The sequence below is a fragment of the Pyxicephalus adspersus genome, chromosome 9 (genome assembly GCF_032062135.1).
Source record: "Pyxicephalus adspersus chromosome 9, UCB_Pads_2.0, whole genome shotgun sequence".
In the NCBI taxonomy this organism is placed as follows: Eukaryota; Metazoa; Chordata; class Amphibia; order Anura; family Pyxicephalidae; genus Pyxicephalus; species Pyxicephalus adspersus.
This window is the reverse complement of record NC_092866.1, coordinates 38,592,487-38,614,997: the sequence shown is the minus strand read 5'-3', so window position 1 is coordinate 38,614,997 and position 22,511 is coordinate 38,592,487. Positions and strand designations below refer to the sequence as shown.

The window sequence follows — 22,511 nt, the reverse complement described above, 5'->3', positions numbered from 1 at the left end:
TTTTTGCTGTGTTTTTTTTTTTGTTTGTTTCAATTATTGTATTGAGTTTTATAACACAGGAAAACAACAGCAGACATTGTGAAATAAACATGAATGCGTATAACAACTGCATATAACATACATATGATGTACAAAGCATATTAAAGGAAGGAAAGAAGTAATGTCCATAAGGAACAATAAACAACTGGTTGCAGAGTATGTCCCAACAAAACAATAATATATACCCAAGTCGTATAAAAAACAGAAGGGAAATTGTTTACAACAGGCCATTCATGTAGTGATGTCATTAAACCAAAACTAAATGGGGGGGAGGGACAGGAGGACAAACAGAGTACAAAGCCCTATGGGGTTATAAAGGGAAAGGAGTGGTGGTGTGGGGAAAGGTAGGTAAATGATGCAGGCGATATGTGGACAACCTAATCCTTTGAATAGAAAAGATGAGTACCTAGTTTTAATATAACTTGCTATATCAATGCCAGGGGGCATATGTCACATCACGACAGATAAGTCTGGAACTGGCGGGATTCTTTAAACCAATTCCCAACTGGCCACATCGGTTTATATTCTTCATATTGATCTTCCTCTTCGTCTACCAACAGTTCCATATGCTGAATCCTTTCAAGTTCCACAAACCAATTCTTTATGGAAGGAATGTTGGTTTGCTTCCAGAACCTGGGAATGACTATTCTGAATGCTGTTAAAAAATGGCGGAGCACACTCCTTTTGGCAGATTTGACTGACCCCGGGATCATGGATAACAGCGCCACCTTGGGGTTGTTAGAAACATCTGAACCCATCAGTTTATTATAGACTTTTATGATGGTATCCTAAAAATGAAGGATAGGCGGAATATATGTGTAGCATAGTACCTCTATGTGATTGCCATCACCAACATGTGCTGGGAAAAGAAAGGAGAGGAAAAGAAACAATGCAGATCTGTAGGGCACCTATACCACCTGGAAAGTATCTTATACTTAGTTTCCTGCGCTTTATTTGGTAATGCAAATTTGTGTGTCAAGATAAAGGCCTGTTCCTATTTAGAATCAGAGACATGCGTATCCAAAACCGATTCCCACGCACTATAATGATTTGTTCATATTCATGTTTATTTGTATATGTAACAACGGAACTATTAGTCGGTGAAAGCTAAATATGTAGAATGTACCATTTTTCATGTTTATTACCTTTTTTTTATCTCCGTTGGAAGAGTTTATCTGTTTGTTGTTTACAAAAATTTTTTTTTAAAAATCATTGAAACCAAATCCAATTTCCAATATCTAGTGTATATCAATGAGTTAGATGTGGTGTCCAACAAAAACGATAGCATATAATAGGGAGATAGTATGTGATGGGTCGTCAGGGGACCTTAATATCGTCCTTATGGCGGTCAGACTTCTGTGGAAAATGTGAGTTTCTCTGTACATGGATATAGAGGAGGAAAGCTGTCAGTATTAAAACTTAGGGGCTGAATAAGCACAATCCCTGATACTCAAAGAAGAGAGGGATGGAAGCTGCCTGTTGGACAATATGTCCTGAAGGTGTCTATGCTCATCTGAGTTCCTGGTTAGGAACTGTTCTGTATGCATTGCTGGGGGAAAGGCCGGAGAGTGAAATAAGGGGTTCATAGGACCTATCTTAGAGGAAATTGTCCCCATATGTAAGAGATTATCCCAAATATGTAGGAGATCTAAAGTCAGCCTAGGAAAAGAGTGTTTGGGGTTTAACTGAAGTTTTCGTAGGTATGAAGCAGGAAGGTGTATCAGTACCATTTGTAAACTATACAATCAGGTCCATAAACAATTGGACAGAGACAACTTTTTACTAATTTTGGTTCTGTACATTACCACAAATAATTTTAAATGAAACAACTCAGATGCAGTTGAACTGCAGACGTTCAGCTTTAATTCAGTGGCTTGAACAAAAAGATTGCATAAAAATGTGAAGAACTAAAGCTTTTTTTTTACACAATCACTTCTCTTCAGGGGCTCAAAAGTAATTGGACAATTGACTCAAGGGCTATTTCATGGGCTGGTGTGGGCAATTCCTTCTTTATGTCATTATCAATTAAGCAGATAAAAGGCTTGGAATTGATTTGAGGGGGGGGGTGGTTCTTGTATATGGAAGATTTTGCTATTAACAGACAACATGCAGTCAAAGGAGCTCTCCATACAAACAAGCCATCCTTAAACTGCAAAAACCCATCCATGAAATTGCTACAATATTAGGAGTGGTAAAATCTACAGTTTTGTACATCATGAGTAAGAATCAGGAAGTAACTCTCCAGGAAGTAGGCCTATCAATATCCAAGTCTACCATAAAGAGAAGACTGCATGAAAGTAAATACAGAGGGTGCACTGCAAGGTGCAAGCCACTCATAAGTGAAGTTTTCGTAGGTATGAAGCAGGAAGGTGTATCAGTACCATTTGTAAACTATACAATCAGGTCCATAAACAATTGGACAGAGACAACTTTTTTCTAATTTTGGTTCTGTACATTACCACAAATAATTTTAAATGAAACAACTCAGATGCAGTTGAACTGCAGACGTTGAGCTTTAATTCAGTGGCTTGAACAAAAAGATTGCATAAAAATGTGAAGAACTAAAGCTTTTTTTTTTTACACAATCACTTCTCTTCAGGGGCTCAAAAGTAATTGGACAGTTGACTCAAAGGCTATTTCATGGGCTGGTGTGGGCAATTCCTTCTTTATGTCATTATCAATTCAGCAGATAAAAGGCCCGGAATTGATTTGAGGTGGGGGGGAGGTGCTTGTATATGGAAGATTTTGCTATTAACAGACAACATGCAGTCAAAGGAGCTCTCCATACAAACAAGCCATCCTTAAGCTGCAAAAACAAAAAACCCATCCGTGAAATTGCTACAATATTAGGAGTGGTAAAATCTACAGTTTTGTACATCATGAGTAAGAATCAAAGCACTGGTGAACTCAGCAACACCAAAACACCTGGACGTCCAACCGTGGTGGATGATCACAGAATCATTTCCATGGTGAAGAGAAACCCCTTCACAACCGCCAACCAAGTGAACAACACTCTCCAGGAAGTAGGCCTATCAATATCCAAGTCTACCATAAAGAGAAGACTGCATGAAAGTAAATACAGAGGGTACAGTGCAAGGTGCAAGCCACTCATAAGCCTCAAGAATAGAAAGGATAGATTGGACTTTGCTCAAAAACATCTAAAAAAGCCAGCACAGTTCTAGAAAAACATTCTTTGGACAGATGAAACCAAGATCAACCTTTACCAAAATGATGGCAAGAAAAAAGCATGGAGAAGGCTTGGAACAGCTCATGATCCAAAGTATACCACATCATCTGTAAAACATGGCAGAGGCAGTGTGATGTCTTGGGCGTGCATGGCTGTCAGTGGCACTGGGACACTAGTGTTTATCCATGATGTGACACAGGACAGAAGCAGCTGAATGAATTCTGAGGTGTTCAGAGACATAATGTCTGCTCAAATCCAGCTAAATGCAGTCAAATTGACTGGAAGGCGTTTCATCATACAGATGGACAATGACCCAAAACATACAGCCAAAGCAACCCAGGAGTTTATTAAAGCAAAGAAGTGAAATATTCTTCAATGGTCAAGTCAGTCACCTGATCTGAACCCAAGTGAGCATGCATTTTTACTTGTTGAAGACTTTTTACTTTTTACTTGTTGAAGACAAACAAACAGCAACTGAAAGCCGCTGCAGTAAAGGCAGAAATAACTTGATATATCCTGCAGTGCCTTGCTAGAGACAAACTGTGTGTCATCATCTTGTCCCATCTTCATCAGTGTTACACAACCATCAGTGTTACACAATTTAATGTGGGGGAACCCTTTAGGAAAACTTTTAGGTCTTAAAGGAAACCCTTCTATATTGTTATAGCCACAGCTCATAGTATATTATTATGGTAGTTAGTAAGACCAAAAAGATCTTTGGTATCACATAACCTGACCTGAGTGTTAAAACTTGCTCATTGTTGAAGGAACCCTGGTTCAGAAGCACTGGTCTATATCAGCGGTTGCCAACCTTTTAAGGTCTGCGGACCACTAAAATCACCGGCTCCCGACTGCGCATGCAGGGTGTCACTCAAAGGGGGAAAAACCTCCCCCAGAGTGACGTCATTATGACATAACTCCGCCCACTCTCCCATCGCAAGTCTCAGTCTGCAATGGGAGAGTGGGCGGGTTGTGCCCAGGGACACAGTGCGTCCACCTCCCTGAGCCGGGGAATTGCTCGGGTGGGGTCCTTCCCTTGACCCAGCTCGGGGGTGCCACGACCATCGCCACAGATCCCCAAAATTTTCTTGTGGGCCACCGGTTGGCGACCGCTGGTCTAGATGAAGTGTTGATCTTTTGTCCCCAAACAGTGCTGTAATGCGCCTGGGCACACAAACCACAACCAACTCCAAGAATCCTTTTGTCAAGCTTTATTTGTAGTCATAAAAGAAGGCAAAGGTTAATCATAGATGATCAGTCTGATAAGCGTGGTACAGAAGGGTCAGGCATAGGCAGGTCAGGAACAATCCAAGGTCAGGGCAGGCGGAGTTCAGGCAGAATCAGGTATCAGACTGGGTTGCTGTTGGTAACGACACAACAGGTTAATATGAACCAACACAGAGAACGCACCCAAGCTCACAGTACACACAGAGGATTATTGCGGGCAATAGTGTTCAGGACAGGTTCTCCTTAAATGGCCGGAGTGCCCAATGACCTTGCACCACCTGGGGTCCTTTGATTGGAGGATAACTGAATCCCCTGCGGCTGATTGGCAGCAGGGAATTCAAACTAACTATGTCCTGCCCCTGTCCTGGTAGTTTTTCCTTCAATATGCCATATACGTAGCATATATGGTGAATAATGTGTGTGGCCCATATTTTGCTAACAGTGGGAGGGGTCTAAAGAAACCTGGTTTTATAAAACTGGAGCCTTCTCTGCTCTGGGTCAAGAGTATGTAATTTACATATATACAGCCAAGTGCACAACATATCACCTCTTTCATTTTGGAACATAGCCATACCCTACCCCATACACACAAATGCAAATACTGCATACATATATATGCACCTCTAGTGGCATGACTGTGTGTAAACTGTGTATTATAAATGCAATAGGGGTGTTTGCAGTAATTACCATACTCTACAATGTGATCTGCAATGCCACCTTCTATCCTGACTGCTGTCAGTTGGAGTTTTGAGGGTAGGTAACCCAAGACCCCAGGAAGATATGGCCACGACCCATAACTTGAGAAACCCTGTTCAAAGGGATTAAATTAAAATTGTTAAATGAACTACAGACGTATAAAAGTTATGCAAAAAATAAAGTACATCAACTTTCAGGTCTAAGGTTTTGCAAAAGTAGCTGCCAGGTGCTGCTAATTAAATTCATTTGATTATTCCACCTCTATAAAAGCAAAAGTTTGGGTCAGTTTTCTTGTATGGAGCAGTTAGGTGTGTGTTAACATATTGCCAAGGAGCAAAGACCGCAAGGATCATAGAGTAGCAGACCTCAACCCAGTAGAAATTCTCTGAAAGTATCCTAGGGGATCTGTGAATAAATGAATGTCTTCAAACCTCAATGAACTGAAGAAATATTGTAAACAAGAGTGAGCCAAAATTTCTCCATGGCATGAGACAAAGTACAGGTTGACAATCAAAAATCCGGCCTTTAATAACCCGGATCCTTCAGATTCCCGGCATGAATTTCAAAAAGGTTGCCAGATTTTTGATTGTCAACCTGTAATCGCTTTCTGTTTTCTTTTTAAAATATCACTGCAAAAGGTAGTGCAATCTGTTTTATGTTGTTTTACACATGCAGTTAGATTTAAACAAATTTAAAAACTGTGAAGGAATAGATGTTTTTTTTTTTTTTATCATATGGTATGTAAAACCTTAGAATTGTAAGAGGGTGTACTTTATTATCTCATAACTATATATAAGAAAGACCGCTGTACTGGGCCAGCAGCTACCCAGCAAAATTAATGCAGTGTTTGGCCTTCATGCCTGGCTGGCTGTCATCACACAGCAGCTCAGTCCAAGCGTTGTGCAGAGAGAGCTGTGAATCTTGGCAGTCTACCAGAACTGCTCAGTGAAGAGTAGTGTTGGTCAAATATCTCACTATTCGATTTGACAGCTATTTGATTGAATAGGGGGATATTGTTCGGGTGATCAAATGTCGAATTCGAACACCATTAAAGTCAATGGTGGGAAAATGTGGGTTATTTTGCGGGACTGCGAAGAACTGCAAGAGCAATCAGGCGGAGCTGACAGCTCCGCTCCCCTGATTGCTCTTGCAGCCCTTTAGTTGTATGTGTTCTTGGATAGAGTTTCTCTAGAAGTCCTGTGTTCCTGGATAGAGAAACCCTATTCAGGAACACATACTGCAGGTCGGCAAAAGCAATCAGGGGAGCGGAGCTATCAGTTCCGCTCCCCTGATTGCTCTTGCAGCCCTTTACTAGTTGTATGTGTTCTTGCACAAGAGTCCTGTATTCCTGGATAGAGAAACCCTACCCAGGAATAGGGATAGTGCTCCCTGATTGGCTGAGGATAACTTTCCTCAGCCAATCAGAGAGCACTAGAGGTGCTCTCCGAATGGGGAGACTTGTTTCCATTTAAGCCCTAGTGTCGGGGATCGCACACTGTTCTCAATGAATGGGGCGACGTGGAGATCATCCTGTCATTCTGGGATAACCTGAAAAAAAATAATAGTTACACAAATCACACACATTCAATAAAATTAACAATTTATTTAACAAGAATTTTTTTTCAACAAATTTTTTTACACACAATTTTTACAATTTGCACCGTCCAATCCCATGTTTTGCTGGTTAGGTCTATCCAAATTTGAACAGCCATATTCGGGTCAAATATAAGGACAACCCGAATTCGAACACCAACACTAGTGAACAGGTTGATTCATTTGTATTTTTCTTGAAATGTATACATTTGTATCCTTTTATAAATTTGTATATTTCTCCTTTAGAAGATTGTAAGCTTTTCGGGGCAGGGTCCTCTCCTCCTGTATCACTGTCTGTATTAGTCTGTCATTTGCAATCCCTATTTAATGTACGGCGCTGCATAATATGTTGGTGCTATATAAATCCTGTTTAATAATAATAATAGAAGCTTTGGGCAGAACTGGCAAGCTGCAGGGTCATTGAAAGTTCACTAAAGTTCAGATAGTTAACTCTTTGTTGCCTACAGCAGAGCCCTGATGTACTAAGGTGTAGGTTTGTTCTGACCTGAGGAAGGAGCAAGCAATCCTGGCACCCAGCAGTTTTACACTTCCTGAAAAATTTAATTAATTTGCAACTAGTAGTTTAGTTTTTTTTTTTGTCTTTTTTTCCCAGGCATTACGCAGGCTTTTTTTTTAAGCATTCACATTTTTTTGGTTTCAAAAAAAAAAAAGTGAAAAAAAAAACACAAAATGCTTTGCTTTACACCCCTGGAAGTGATTACTCTTTAAAAAAACATGGGACACTAGGAAAAGGGGTCACAATACACGAGCACTGGTCAATTAGGACATAATACAAAGACAATGGAAACATTGGATATACCAAGGGGGAAGACATTCACAAATTGAAACAAGTATAAGGATCAGTAGAAAGCTCACAATTATAGGTGTTTGCTGGACACCTAGGACACAAAAAACTGGGAGTACTAAATCTGACAACAAAAAGTCAAGCACAAGAGTTGTCAGAATTAGTTGCCAGCCTCAAACATGGGTGGACCTCCAGGCCCCGTACCCAAGGGCCAGAAGCTAGGGAGTAGTATAGAGAAGTTGCCGGGACCAGATACAGGTCACAGTTGGTCAGACATACTATTAAAGTGTCAAACGTGTGTGGCAGAGTGGACATGCATACCAGACTCAGCAAACACCAGTGATACCTGGAACAAGCCTTAATCAATCGGAGACAACAAACTACATACATAAGAATAACTAGAACAGAGCAGGGTCTGGCTATATACATACAAGCAGTAACATGGGCTAGGACAGAATTTCCAAAGGAAAGCAATCAGACCACCAGCAAGGGTGAGGAATGTGAAGCCAAAATATACATACCTACTAATTGTCGTCGAGCTGGTCAGTGGAGCCTTAGCATTATCCAGTGGGAACAGGAGGGGAGACCAGCATTTGGAGCATACTCTAAACAGCCACAAAGTCAGAGATGCGTAAAGCGTGTTTATTCGAAGTGTATGCATACAAAACAAACACAGAGCACAAGGTACAGGTCTAATATATACACCTACTAAAAACAAGCCACAGATGTAGTTTGTTTGCAGCAAGCATCCCCTCTACTGGTTGTCAGTGGAAGCACATGTAAGACATGCTAAACCACATTGCCGCCAGCAGGCAATGGTCTTGGACATTGGCGAGTTTCCTGCACCTGCACATGCTCACCCACAGAGCTTCCCGAGGAGACAGGAGATTTAGAGGTTACAGGATAAACAAGAACCTGCAGAGGAGCTTAGGTATGGTGTGACAGGTGAGAAATACCAGCTGCAGGAAAATCAAACTACCAAGGGGCAGTAGAATGGGATAAGTAAGTGCTGACGATAGGACTACACAAAGGTTAGAATAGTTGTTATGAAGAAGAGGAATAAAACTTAAAAAATTATTAACAGTACAAAATTCCAGGATGAACTCTAGCCCTCCCTTCAAGCTTGTAGAGTTCTACATTATCCTCCTCTGTACTGAAATTACTTAATTTTTTTGTAGACCTCTCCCAGTGTACAAGAAAAAGCATGCCTTATTTCCTGGCTGAAGCAGATTCAGCATCATCAAACCCTTTAGATAACAGCCTAACTGTTCCTGGCCAACCATTAACACTTATTTATTTATTTTTTTTTTGTGGAGGCTGAGTGTCACATGTGGGTATCACCTAGGGTGGTCTCCATGCAAATATAACCTACCTAGGAACCTTCAATCCTCAGGACTGGAATTGAACCATCAAGGGTTTTTGATATTTACATAACTCCTACCAAATAAATTAATTCGTTTATTAGGGCTAAGCACTCCTAAAGAGTGCTGTGGTGAGTGCTGTAGTTTTTTCAGGAAGCCATGTATAGCCCCTTCAACCAACCATGATTAGACTGCAACACCACAGAAAAACACAGAAACTCGGCTACAACATTACTGGGTCTAAAATAAAGTATTGAAAACAGTCATGTTATTAGCATTGGGTGGGGGCATTTGGGTGAATATATGGGGATTTTCTATTCTCCAAGGACAAGGCTAGTAAAAGCTCAATGTTTCAGATCACAATTGGTGATAAAGCCAGTGCTTTTTCCCCTGCCTCTTAGTGCCAAGGAAATAGCAAAAGCGTTAATATGGTGCCAGGGGGAAGCAAAAGATAATCTTTAATTAACTGCTTGGAATAGTTATTGACATTCACATCACAGATCTCCTGCGTGCTAACACACAATATATATTATGTATAAATCATTCCTACTGCTGTTTCAGAACTTAGGAACCGCTTCTAGTGCCTTTCTGTTGCTTGGCATAATGTCATTATCATATGAAATTAGTACGATAAATTGAGCTGCAAATAGTCACAGAATATTTAAGCATATGATCAGTTCTCATGCTACTGCTGTTTAGGGCTGCTTGGTTTCAGAATCTGGGCTGGAGTTTTACTTTTTACTCCCCTAGGGTGGATACCTTTTGCCAGAAGAACCTTGTGATAGAAGACGTTCCAGGTATGTTTAGAATGACCGTGAGGTTGTGGTGCGGTATTGCCACTTACTCATGCCAGGGGCAGAAAATTCCTTGTAGATTCCCTTGCAACAATTTAGTTTAACTGAATTAACATTGTTACCTAAAAAGGAGATGTCTTGATGATTGGATTATCAGGTTTGATTTATTAAAAAGCAGGCAAAAAAAAAACACATTCATTTTCTGAAATTAAAAATGTATACACGTGTACAACAACATATTTGTTTTGGATTTCGATACACTATTGTTTTTTTATTAACAAATATACTAATATGATAAAGCATTTATTAAGCTATATACATTGTATATATTTATATACTTATTATAAAGTAATTTAAGAGAAATAAAACAAATACAAATATTTATAAAATGATTAAAATGGGTAATGTATATTTCCATTCCATTATTGTTTCCAGTGTATTTCTGAAAATGTTTATTTTGAGTAACTTGCTATGTTGCTAAGCAATGTTAAAGGAACTGGTATATTGCTGACATTTACAGTTTACCAAAAAGAAATATTGAATAGGATGCTTGGATTAGAGCTCTTCAACCTAAATTGCGATAAGGTAAATAAGTTCCGTAGATGGTCTTATTGGAATCATTTGTGTTTATTCTCATATACTGTATGATTTTACTCAAGGTCAATGATAAGCATAATTCATAATTAAAGATAGCAGTGTAACCCTCAAATATATGAAAAGTTATATGAATATGCCATCTGCCAATTACCGTGTCTGTGTGAATTGTCCATCTTCTTTTCTAAATATCTCAGGTCCTTGTTATTTGTGCAGAGAGTGTGAGTGAGTGCATGTCTAACATCACGTAGCTCTTCTGCTACAGCCGCACAAGGCTACGCCTTTTCCCAACAGTGGAAGGTCAACTATACCCATAAGTTTATTGAGGACCTTTCAGCCAAAAACTTCATGAGACATGTAAGTCATATAGAGAAAGCCATCTTGGTCCCGGTGTGCAGTATATACTTCCAGCATTGTCATTGATAAACTGGCTAATTGACGCTCATCAACCATTACACAAAGAGAGTGAGAGGGAAGCAGGGAGAGTCTGCTCCTGTAAAGAAAGAAATTGTTTAATTTAATGTTTTTTTTAATTTTAGTGCATAAAACTCTAAAAAAAAGCAATGCCCAACAATTAATTTTTAATGTATATTTTTAGTTTATGTGCTGCAAATGATAACAAAACCTAGCTTCAGGAGGCCAAAGTTGGGAAAAAAAGGTAATGAAATTTGTTGCAAATCATTTATCTATTCTTCAAACTTATCCTTTGTTGGCAAAGATAACCCAGTGCTATATACCTATTACACACAACAAGGATTGCATAGATAACACCATTAAGAGCAAAAGTAATGTTATTGGTGGCAGCACCTTTTACTTCATTTAAAATGACACAAGAATTCACATTGGTTACTATGGGAAACTCTATTTTTGTTCTTGTCCTGGTTAGAATAAATGGGCTCCATAGATATGTACAATTATATTATATGTACATTCATGTCTATGTGCTCCCATAGCCCAATAATGTCCTTATTTCAGCTAAAGAAAAGACTACAGGCATCTGACCTTTGTCAGATGGAACCATTGCAAAGTTAGAAATAAAGGAGCTGACATTACTGTCTTGGTTTTAAAGGTCTGGGCTGCAGACCTGTCATATTGATCTTGGCTAAAGGTGGCCTAACATATTTGTGAACAGTTTAGATACCAAGGATCAGGAAACAGCAATCTTTCATCATTTTTAAAAATCCAACCCTCATGTTGTTGGTTAGTTTATTGCAGTAATCTCATTGATCTGTGATTTATTTGTTTTGACTTTTAGTTAACAGTTCTTTGACACACAACTATATGTATTCAATCATTCAAAAGCTATCAACATTAGATGATAATTTTTGCAGAGTCTAAATCAAACAAATAAATACATTTGATGGAACATTTGTGATTTACCCCATTAAGCCCCATTGCGTGACTTAAAGACTAGACAAAATGCATATAGCCTTTGACTACAAGAAGCTTAGTCAGTGGTTTCTGTCATTACAATATCTGGAAAGTTTATTCTTTGCATTCAGACAGACCCTGTCTGGCAGACTTACAGTAGGATTAAAGTAATGTAATAAATACTTTGTTTAGAGTAGGGATAGGTAAAACGTAAGAGATTTTTTTACCTCCTATTGAGGAGATTTACAGAAGCCACTAACGCAATCCACTAATTCCTCACTATTCTATACAAAACAAAAGTTTGAGCTTTAGATACAGATTTACATATGTGTATTGCCAATTATGTTTCATCAGAATGCCTGTGTACCTTAGCATGGCCAAAATCAGACTTGACCCTTTAAATGCAATACACAGCAACATACTACCAGGAGTCACCACACTATGTTACCAAACTGTGATTTTGTCTTTAAGGTACCAACAAATATCTCACATACACCATAGGGGGCCACCATCCAGTATCCCACATACACCCCAGGGGCCGTCATCAGAAATTTCTAAGGCAAACTTCCTGGGCCCCCTTTCTCATGTTTAAAAGTTTCAGCAGTGCAAAAGTCAAGTTCTTTTGATGGAGTTATTAGACTTCCCAAAGCATAAGGGGCAATAGCCTTCCCCGATCCTATTTTATACCATGAAGCCTCACATTTAGCAAGACTGTTAGATTGGTGCTGACATGGGAACCTGAAGCACTGGGTAGCTCTCGAAGATGTTTTATCTCCCATACCACATACCAGAGCAGTATGGTCCTCTTCTAATATCCTCTCAGCTATATTTGAACATCCATTGATTGGCCCAACTAAACAAATAGCTAAAAAATATTTTAAAGATTTTGGAATAACTACATACCTATCACCAATATTTTTTATAATGTCACCCCCATCTTCACCCTGGCATCTCAGATACCATGACCCATATTTGGAAGCAAAAAGGAATGTTCGGAGTTAACCTATTCATCTGTGTCTCAGAATGGATTACAACTGCAAATCTGCAATCTGAACACTTACTTCCATACTTCCACACTATAAACCTGAGTTGGCCTTGCTACACATCTCCACTATCTTTTGGAAAAGATACTGTAACTTTCTAATACGTTAACGATACAGCAATGATTTAGAAGAATAACTGACATTATGCCAATGAAAGATGTGATTTTGGGAGATGGGAGAGCAGAAAAATTTAGAAATACCTGGATCCAATATACCACATCTACAGAATATTTATTAATGATGTGAGCAGTTCAGGACAAATATGTATATTCCTTTTTATCTATCTCTCAACACATTTGATATAGTTCTCTAGCCCTTGCAAATTCTTACTTGATACATGCCACCTTTTATTCCCTGCTTCCCTTTTTCTCTCTCCTACCCCCCCCCCCCCTTCCCCTTTTCTCACTGTCACTTATCAGTACTGAAAAATGTTTCTCGGTAACCTGTTATTCACAACTGTATATGTGAAATGTTCTACTGCTACTTATGTTTATAGTAGTTTTATTTGTCTAGATGGAAACAGTCTATCTGTTACATGTAGTTTACTGTTATCTTTGTAAATGCTTGACAAATTAAAAAATAAAGTTCTTTTGATGGGGGCCCAGTACAGAAATTCCCCTTGTCACCCCCTAATGGCAGATCTAGGTATACCTCATGTATTTCCATGGTGCCATGCAGTTAATACTGGATTATGTCTCTTTCTTTAATACTAGCAAAATAGGATGGTTTGAAAAGCTTTGCCCAATTCAATACAACTATGTGCTAGGGCAGGGGTCAGCAACCTTTACTATCAAAAGAGCCATTTGCCTCCTCTTCCACTAAAGAAAAATAGTCTGGAGCCGCAAAACATAACACAGTTTATAAACTTTTAAAAGTTTTAATATTTTTTTAATTTTACCTGTTACAACAAGTGTGCATGTGTAGGCCTACTTTGAAATAAATTAAACACTGAACTATGCCCCTAGAAGCCTCCAGCTTCTAACGTATTATCCTGTTACATTAGAAGCTGGAGGCTTCTAACGTAACAGGGTAGATTTTTTTGATGGGCAGAGTTCTTTATGTTCTGACGATGCCTTAGCGATGAAATTTTAAGGGGTGTTAGCCACAGGTGTCCCTCATTTGCAGCTTTAATTTTGTTCACCTGTACCCCCCCCCTCTTGAGTAATTGGGGTTCAGGTGCTAGAAGCCTCCAGCAATGTGTAACAGGGTAGATTATTTTAATGGGCAGAGTTCTTTATTTTCTGACGATGCCTTAGCGATTCAATTGTAGGTGGTGTTAGCCATAAGTGTCCCCCACTTGCACCTCTATTTTGGTCACCTGTACCGCCTCCCCCCTGTTCCAGAGAAATTGGGGTTCAGATGCTAGATGCTTCCAGCAATGTGTAACAGGGTAGATTTTTTTGATAGGCAGAGTTTTTATGAATTTTTAGGAGGTGTTAGCCACAGGTGTCCCGTACTTGCACCTCAAATTTTTTTCACCTGTACCCCCGTTTCCAGATAAATTGGGGTTTAGGTGCTAGAAGCCTCCAACAATGTGTAACAGGGTAGGGGTTTTTTGATGGGTGGAGTTTTTAGGAGGTGTTAGCCACAGGTGTCCCCCACTTGCACCTCTAATTTTGTTCACCTGTACCCCCTTCCTGTTCCAGAGAAATTGGGGTTCAGGTGCCTCCAGCAATGTGTAACGGTAGATTTTTTTGATGGGCAGAGTTCTTTATGTTCTGATGATAGCCTAACAATTAAATTTTAGGGGGTGTTAGTCACAGGTGTCCCCCACTTGCACCTACATTTTTGGTTTTGTACATCTCCCCATTCAAGAGGAATTGGGGTTCAAAGGAGGGGGATGTCATTGTACACACCCATTTGTACACGCCCCGTGGTAGATTTATTTCACTGGTAGATTTTTTTCATTAGAACACCGGATAGGGAATCCCCCTCCTCCGCAGTGTCTTGGGAGGAAGGGGATCCCCCATCAGTGATCTCCCCGCGGCAGCCGAAGGGAGCCACAACAAGGAGGCTGAAGAGCCGCATGCGGCTCCGGAGCCGCAGGTTGCAGACCCCTGTGCTAGGGGAAAGATTAGGGGAATTGTGGAGGGATATTTAAACTAGGAGAGAGGGGGTGGGACAATTAAATAGGGCCGCAGAAAGGTAAGATGGGTCAGTCACTAGTGGAGGGTGGATTGGGGATAGTTGGGAGAGGGTTATGGATAAATATAAGGAGTTTCCCATGTTACACACAAACATTGGATTGCACAGTACTGTTTGTACTGATAAACAAAAGGATTTGGCAAACAGTGCTGGTAAATGCAGCAATGGTTTAAAGAGCCTGTTCACCAATTCTGGAAGTCTAGCAAACAAAATAGGGGAGTTGGAAGCCTTAATGAGTGAAGAGCATTACGACTTAGTTGGTGTTGCTGAATCTAGGCTTTGTTCTTCACATGACTGGGCTGTCAATAGTCCTGGTTATTCTCTCTTTCGTAAAGACATAGTCAAACGAAAAGTGGTAGTGTTTGACTGTATGTGAGAAGTGATCTGAAAGTGAATGTGAAAGAAGAAATTGTTGATGGAGCATGTGATGAGGTTGGGACATTATGGGTGGAGTTCAATGTGAGGATGTATATAGGCCCCGCATTGCTAGGGAAGAAATAGAGAATCAACTACTAGCACAAATAGAAAAAGCTGCAAAATCTGGAAATGTTTTAATCATGGGAGATTTTACCTACTGTGACATTGACTGGAGTAATGGCACTACTGGAACAGCAAAAGGGAGGAAAATTATGAATTTATTACAGGATAACCTAATGGTCCAAACTAAAAATGATACTCTGCTGGACCTAGTTCTTTCTAACAATGCAGAGCTTATAACAAATGTGCATATTAAAGAGAATCTGTGTAGCAGTGACCATAATATGATTTCATTTAATGTAAGTTGTAAACAGGAAGCAAAAACAGGAAAGATAAAAACATTTAATTTTAGGAGAGCAAATTTTCCATTATTAAGGACGGCTCCTGTGACTTGGACTGGGAGACAATATTGTCCTCAAAGAACACAGAACACAAATGGGATTGTTTCAAGTCTGTTCTACAAAAGCACACTAAAAATATATTCCAAATGGTAATACATTTAGGAGGCTAAAATTATAATTTATGTGGCTCACAGCTGATGTTAGAAAAGCCAAAGGAAAGATAAAAACATTTATTTTAAGAGAGCAATTTTTGATATAGTGTACTTGGACTTTGCTAAAGCATTTGACAATGTACCCCACAGATGGTTAAAATGCAATTTAGGGTCCATAGGTTCAGAAAAGTAAGTCTGTAAATGGATAGAGAACTGGCCTAAAGACCGCATCCAGAGAGTAGTGATTAATGATTCATACTCTGAAAAGTCTAAGGTTATTAATGATGTATCCCTGGGTTCAGTGTTGGGACCTATACTGTTTTACATCTTTATAAATGATATAGAGTTTGGGATTAAAAGTATCATTTCTGTGTTTGCAGATGACACCAAACTATGTAATGGAATTAAGTCCATACAGGATGTCTATAATCTACAAGCAGACCAGGATGTACCGTTTGATTGGGCAGCCAAGTGGCAAATGACATTTAATATAGATAATTGTAAAATTATGCACTTGGAGGCTAACAACATGCATGCTTCATACTGTCTAGGGGGAATACATTTGGAGGAGGTCTGAAATGGAAAAGGATCTGGGGTTTCTGGTAGATCACAGACTTAATACCAGCATGCAATTCAAAGCTGCAATATCAAAAGCTGGTAAAGTACTTTCTTGTATTAAAAGAGGAATAGACTGCAGAGATGGAGACATAATCCTGCCCTTGTACAAAGCATTGGTCAGACCACATCTGGAATATGCAGTCTAGTTATGAGCACTAATTCACAAAAAGGACATTGTGGAATTGGAGAGAGTGCAGAGAACAGGAGGACACTCTTTGCGTCCCCTGGGGCCACTTACATAGCAAGAATCATTGGGGTGGGCCCCCCTAAATATTATGATAACTATGCTAACTATAACTATACCTATAAATATTATAATACCTATGCTGTTTATTATTGTTTTGTTTTTATTCACACAACTCAATAGCAACTTATATCCTTATACTTGTATTCTTCTCTTTTTCTCACCTGATCATATTGACAAACTGCCCCATAGTGATTTCTGGGGAGACAAGAAATTTGATTTTCTGAAGCTGAGGCAGCTGTTTTTCACGACTACTTCTTTCCACTATAACCTGTAAGAGAGAAACATGTTAATAAATCACACAGAACTAACACTGGCCCATTAGGGAACTCCCTGTGTTCCCTTACAAGTCACTAGACAGGCAAAATACATGAATATTTACAAAGATTACAAACCAGCATAATGACCTTTATTTTCTAATAAACAATGTCAGTGTTTTGAAAACTAAGGCCCTGGGTTGAAAAATACAGATCCCTATTTTTGTGTAAATCTCTGTGAATCGAGCCTATTGTTTAAACAAGGTATACTAATGGAAAGATATTGTTTTAGAAGTGCATGTTGCATTCCTATTACCAAGTACCAGAAAAGACTACAAAAAAACCTATGCAAATGCAACCATTTCATGGTCATTTAAACTTGCTCTATGGGCATGTTCAGACTAGCAATTTTTAAATGTTTTAAAGCAGTATCTAAAAAAATGTAACAGCTCTGCTAGGCTTTTACAGCCGTTTGCAAATGAATGAAAAAGCTTAGTTGTAAAATATAGGTAGTCTGGACATGACCTAAATGTTCCTAAATAGATTGAAACATGTGCGATCTAAACACAAATAAATGCCAAACCTTGAAAATAAGCTAACCACAAAGTAACATTTAACCCACTTCTATTATTTATTTGTGAATATTTAAGGCACAGTTTAGTTGGATAACACAAACGAGAAACAAAAAATTTACATTCCCTGCCTAAAGTAGAAAAATTTATCAACTAACAGTGTTGACTCCCTAAAAAATACTATTCTTCCCTATATAATCTAAGTGCAAAACAATCTACAAATTTTAAATATCTTATTCTTCCAATGTAACTTTTTCTGCATTCCCCAAACATAAAAAACCTTATATGAAAGTCAATATTGAGAGACGAGTTTCTGTGTTTTGCTAAATAATAAATGACTCTACCCTCACAGCTAGAAAAACGAAAGAGGAAGAGCACCAACCAGTCTGTCCCATTTACTATCAAAATTCACTTCTAAATGTACTGTAGACCTGATGCTGTTTACAAAATATTAGCAACTTATATGATACCACTCATGTGGGATATAATGCTGCTAGACCAGCTGGGTTTTATTTCTTTGGTTGAAGTCAGAGACAAAATACAAATGGCTGGTTTCTCCCAACATCCTTGCATTTATCTATGGACTGATATTGAAAAGATGTATAACTAAATTGATTGGTCTTTCATGTACCGGTTACTACAATATATCAGGCCAGGGTTAAACATGCTAACCTCGAATAGAGCAATTTATTCTGACCGTATGAAATTAGGTAAAACCAAGAATTTGTTCTCCAGTTCTTTAAAACAATAATTGGCACTCACCAGGGATATCTCCTTGCCTTTCCATTGTTCTCTTTGATTCTCAAGCCAAACCATTAAGGTCAGGGCTAACTGAGATATCCGTGGACTAAGGAAACCAATATAAAAAAGTTGCTTAAGCAAGTGACTAATTTTTTCAAGAATCCTGAAAGGTCATTTCCAATATTACTAAAGAAAGTCAAAACTTCTCTGACTGATTAATTTTACAAACTTTTAATTTCCTATCCACTGTCAACTTTTTAGTTACTGATGTAAGATGTTAGTCCCTTCCAACTAGATTACTGGAGAACACTGCATATTTTGTTGTCATCTATACCAAATCAGAAATCACTGGTACAGGTACTACTCATTGCCCTTTTTTATAGCTATTCCCTCCTACTAACTACTTAAACAAAATACTTTTTTCTTTTACCCTAGACCAGAAAAGAAAAATAACAGCTTTAGCAATGCGTTCTTCCATCAGCACAACTAAGACGTTTACAAGATAGTACAAAACCATGTCATGAGGAGACAATTTTCTTTAACAAAAGGGGTTGATAGCATGAGGGCACATATTGCCACCAAGTCTGAAATAAGTCTGTTCTCCCTGCTCCACTTAATATTGGAATTTGTACTTAAAAGAAGCATGTTACATACACACTAGCAGCGCAAACTGACAATATAGCTTATTTTGTCAGAACATTTGCCCTTAATGGTGGGAACTTTTTTAGCTGGAAGAACAGAAACTGGTTCGCTTAAACAAATTCAGAGTTCACACAAAAAAAGGAGTGCAGCTTTCTATGTAATATATATATATAATATAAATAAATATAAATATAATAAATAAATATTTGAAATCCCTTTTTCCCACTTCTCCATCTTTTCTCCCCTTCCCATCCTTGCACCTTGCCCATCCATCTTACTACCTACTGGAGGCACTGGAGGATATGTAATACTAGGTGTTTTCCCTTCCCTATAGAACACTTGGTAGTTTCAGATAATAAAAAAATCTACATCTTACCGGAATTTTGCAGGGAAATCTAGTTTTTACTCTGTTGACTTCATGGATTCGACTGTCTGCAACAAGCATAGATAAAATTGTGTTAACATTATTAATAGAGAGCATGGTGGCTTTGTGGTTGGCACTTTGGCCTTGCAGTACTAGGTTCCAGGTTTGAACATTGGCAAGAACACTATCTGCAGGGAGTTTGCATTTTCTCCCCATGTTTTGTGAGGGTTTCCTCCCACATACCAACAAACATGCAGTTAGATTAGTTGGCTTCCCCCCAAATTGGCCTTAGACTGTATTAAAGACATATGATTATGGTAGGGACATTAGATTGTGAGCCCCATTGAGGGACAGCTAGTGACATGACTATGGACTTTGTAAAGTGCTGCATAACATGTCAGATCTATATAAATACAAGTTAATAATATTAATTCTTGAACAGATGTGCAATACACCATTAGGAATTCACATTTGTAGTGTACAATTATGCATGGCTATGTATAAGTGCACAAACCCACTTTAGGGATGTAGTATGTTTTACTAAAGGTAAATTTAATATATTTTGCCATGCATAGTCATGCCCTGTCATGCATTGTGCTGCAGTACATTGGTATGATGTATGTGGGCTGCTGACAACAATAAATGGCAATTCAGCAGACCAAATCCTGTCTTGTGTGTCACCATACAGCACAGTAATGAACATTTTTTCACATAGTGGTGAATTGTAGAATTTTACAAAGCAACTGTGAGCTAATGAATGCTACAGTGATGTCCTGATGATGTGCATTTTTGTATTTCCTACCATGTCTACCATTAGGTTGTTTTACTAACCTAGGTCACAAGTAACAAAAAAACATCTTATGTATATGTATTCATTTGGGTAAAATCTGGCTGGTTTGTGTCATGATATCTAAGCAGTGTTTTCCATTTCTAGTGCACAATCCGAATGTTCTGGGAAATCTTGAAAAAGAGTCTGATCATAAGGGTTAAAGAAAAAAATATCTCAACAAATTTTACTTAGGCCACATACACATGTGCAATAATTATCGTTGCAAAACGAATGACTGACGACCGATCAACGATTATGCACGATTATTTTCAAATATATTCCACCAATAATGTACACACTGGATACGATCATTAAAACGATCCAGGTAATGACATGTACAAGAGAAAGTGCATCACAGAACAATCCACGATCACTGAACGACTGTACACACAATAGATTGCGAACGATCATCGCCCAATCAGATCCGCTGGGACTGTCGTTCGTTTACAGTGACTTTCCTCGTTCGTCAGCATCGTTGGCCAGTCGTTGTGCACTTTTTTTGTTAAAGATTATAGGCCAATCTGTCGTCAATCGTTTATTTCCAACGACAGTTATTGCACGTGTGTAGGTAGCCTTAATGAATCACCACAATAAACACCAAAAAATAATAAATGCTATAGTATGTTGATGATGCTTTGTTGTATAGATGCACAAGATGTTTTGGATTAGTAGCATTGTATTATTACATAGTTTCAGGGGTCCAGCCAAGCATCTTAAGCATTCTTAGGTAACAGATTACATCTTTCAGTTCACCAATGAAGCAGCATAGTTTAGAAGTGTGTCATAAATTGTATGATTTTGTTTAAGTTGGACGAATCAACAGCAATATATCGAAGAAAATACAACAAATTGTTGTTTCCAGGTTTTCCCACCAATCAATCCATTACTATATTAAGGAGCATGGATATTTTGCATATATAACGTATATATACATAACCTTTTTATAACTAGAGGTAATTGAAGCCCACAATAAATTTTGCATTGTCAGAATGCATCAGTTAGTTTTACTATAATGGTATGACTGAATTTGTTGACAGTGGCCTCTGTGAATTAGGAACGTGTACAGATACACATTGCTAGATGATAACTGTAACACTAAAATATATGTCCAAGAAAAAAATAAAAAAATAAATTCAGTACATCTCTTTGTAATGTATGTTTTTTCCTAGTGTTTATCCATTGAATGGCACAAGTACAGAATATTTGTTGATTAGCCAGAAGTACACTTTCAGTGTTGTCTTCCCTGCTCATTATCTTACACTACACTACTTAACTATTTTCACTCTCAGATTTCTACAACATAAAGGCTCATCATGTTGTAGTCCATAAATAGAACTAGGAGGGCTGTTTGATACAACATAGGAAGTGTGCAGGGTACAGAACAGCACTGAATGAAGAGTAACAGAATGTTTCTACTTATCAAACAGATATAAAATATGCATCAAAAAGTATAATAATCACACCAAAAGGCAGTAAAGTTGTTAAAGAAATCTATTTTTTTAAATGGATGTTTCCCATAGCTGCCCATTGCACATGGATCATTTCATCTACACATCTTTGTCAACATGTACTAAGAAGAGAGAGCTTACCTATGATCTGAGATTTTATGTAATGGTTATAAATGCTGTTGTTAAACATTCGGAAAGAAAATTAGAAAAGCCAATGTCCACTTTTATATAACAGCATTCCCACATGGTATGCAGTTAGGTTAATTGACTGTCCTCTGACTGTGTTAATGACATATGACTACGGTAGGGACATTAGGTTGTGATACCCTCTGAGGGACAGTTAGTGACCTGATTATGGACCTTGTAAAGTGCTTCGTAATATATAGGCAAAATATAAATATACTGATAAAGTTAATATAAATTATATATATATCTACTATCACATATCATTGTAGATCTCCATACCTAGCCGTTTCCTTAGCTTGAAGGATAAAAGGTTTAATTCCAGGCTGGTGCTGCTCCCAAGTGGGGACATATTCACTGTGTGTGGCCCTCAGTCTTTGTAGCTTCATCCTCAGCCATCATCCTCTCTTTATAAGTAGTAAGCAGCTGAAACCAGTTACATCTGGCAGCTCACACCCTCATTCTTGTTCCAGGAATGCTCAAATTGCCTTCCACACACCTCACACTTATCTGTAGAACTGACCTTGGCAGGACCATCACCAGTGTGTGACACTCTCCGCACAAAATTTACTGAACAGTCTGCCCAGAAGACACAAGGACAACAGAGATTACACCTATATGTAAGAACGGGATCTTCTAAAAATAAGGTATTTCTAAGCCTTATATAATGGCAAGGAACTACCGTCCTGACAAAAACACCTCTACAGTAAAATTAGAACATATTAATTATCACATTTTAAGTTCTTTATTCCCAATGACAATATAAAATATAACATTTTATATGTTAC

At 38.4% G+C, this 22,511-nt stretch overlaps 1 protein-coding gene across 1 annotated transcript; it reads right to left on the bottom strand.

The window, feature by feature from the left end:
• Window positions 1–9,865: 9,865 nt before the first annotated feature.
• Window positions 9,866–22,118, bottom strand: LOC140338454 (microtubule-associated protein 1 light chain 3 gamma-like). Its single transcript, XM_072422690.1, has 4 exons — window positions 22,006–22,118; window positions 19,276–19,331; window positions 16,852–16,958; window positions 9,866–10,789 (listed from the first exon to the last, which is right to left on the bottom strand). Exons 1-4 carry the CDS (start codon window positions 22,073–22,075, stop codon window positions 10,630–10,632), a joined length of 393 nt encoding a protein of 130 aa, XP_072278791.1. The 5' UTR covers window positions 22,076–22,118; the 3' UTR covers window positions 9,866–10,629.
• Window positions 22,119–22,511: the final 393 nt, after the last annotated feature.

Coding starts and splice junctions, on each gene's coding strand:
- LOC140338454 (XM_072422690.1), bottom strand. CDS start 22,075: ATGTCCCCACTTGGGAGCAGCACCAGCCTGGAATTAAACCTTTTATCC. Junction 19,332..22,005: donor CAAGCTAAGGAAACGGCTAG/GTATGGAGATCT, acceptor TGCTTGTTGCAG/ACAGTCGAATCCATGAAGTC. Junction 16,959..19,275: donor GATTTCCCTGCAAAATTCCG/GTAAGATGTAGA, acceptor TCTCTCTTACAG/GTTATAGTGGAAAGAAGTAG.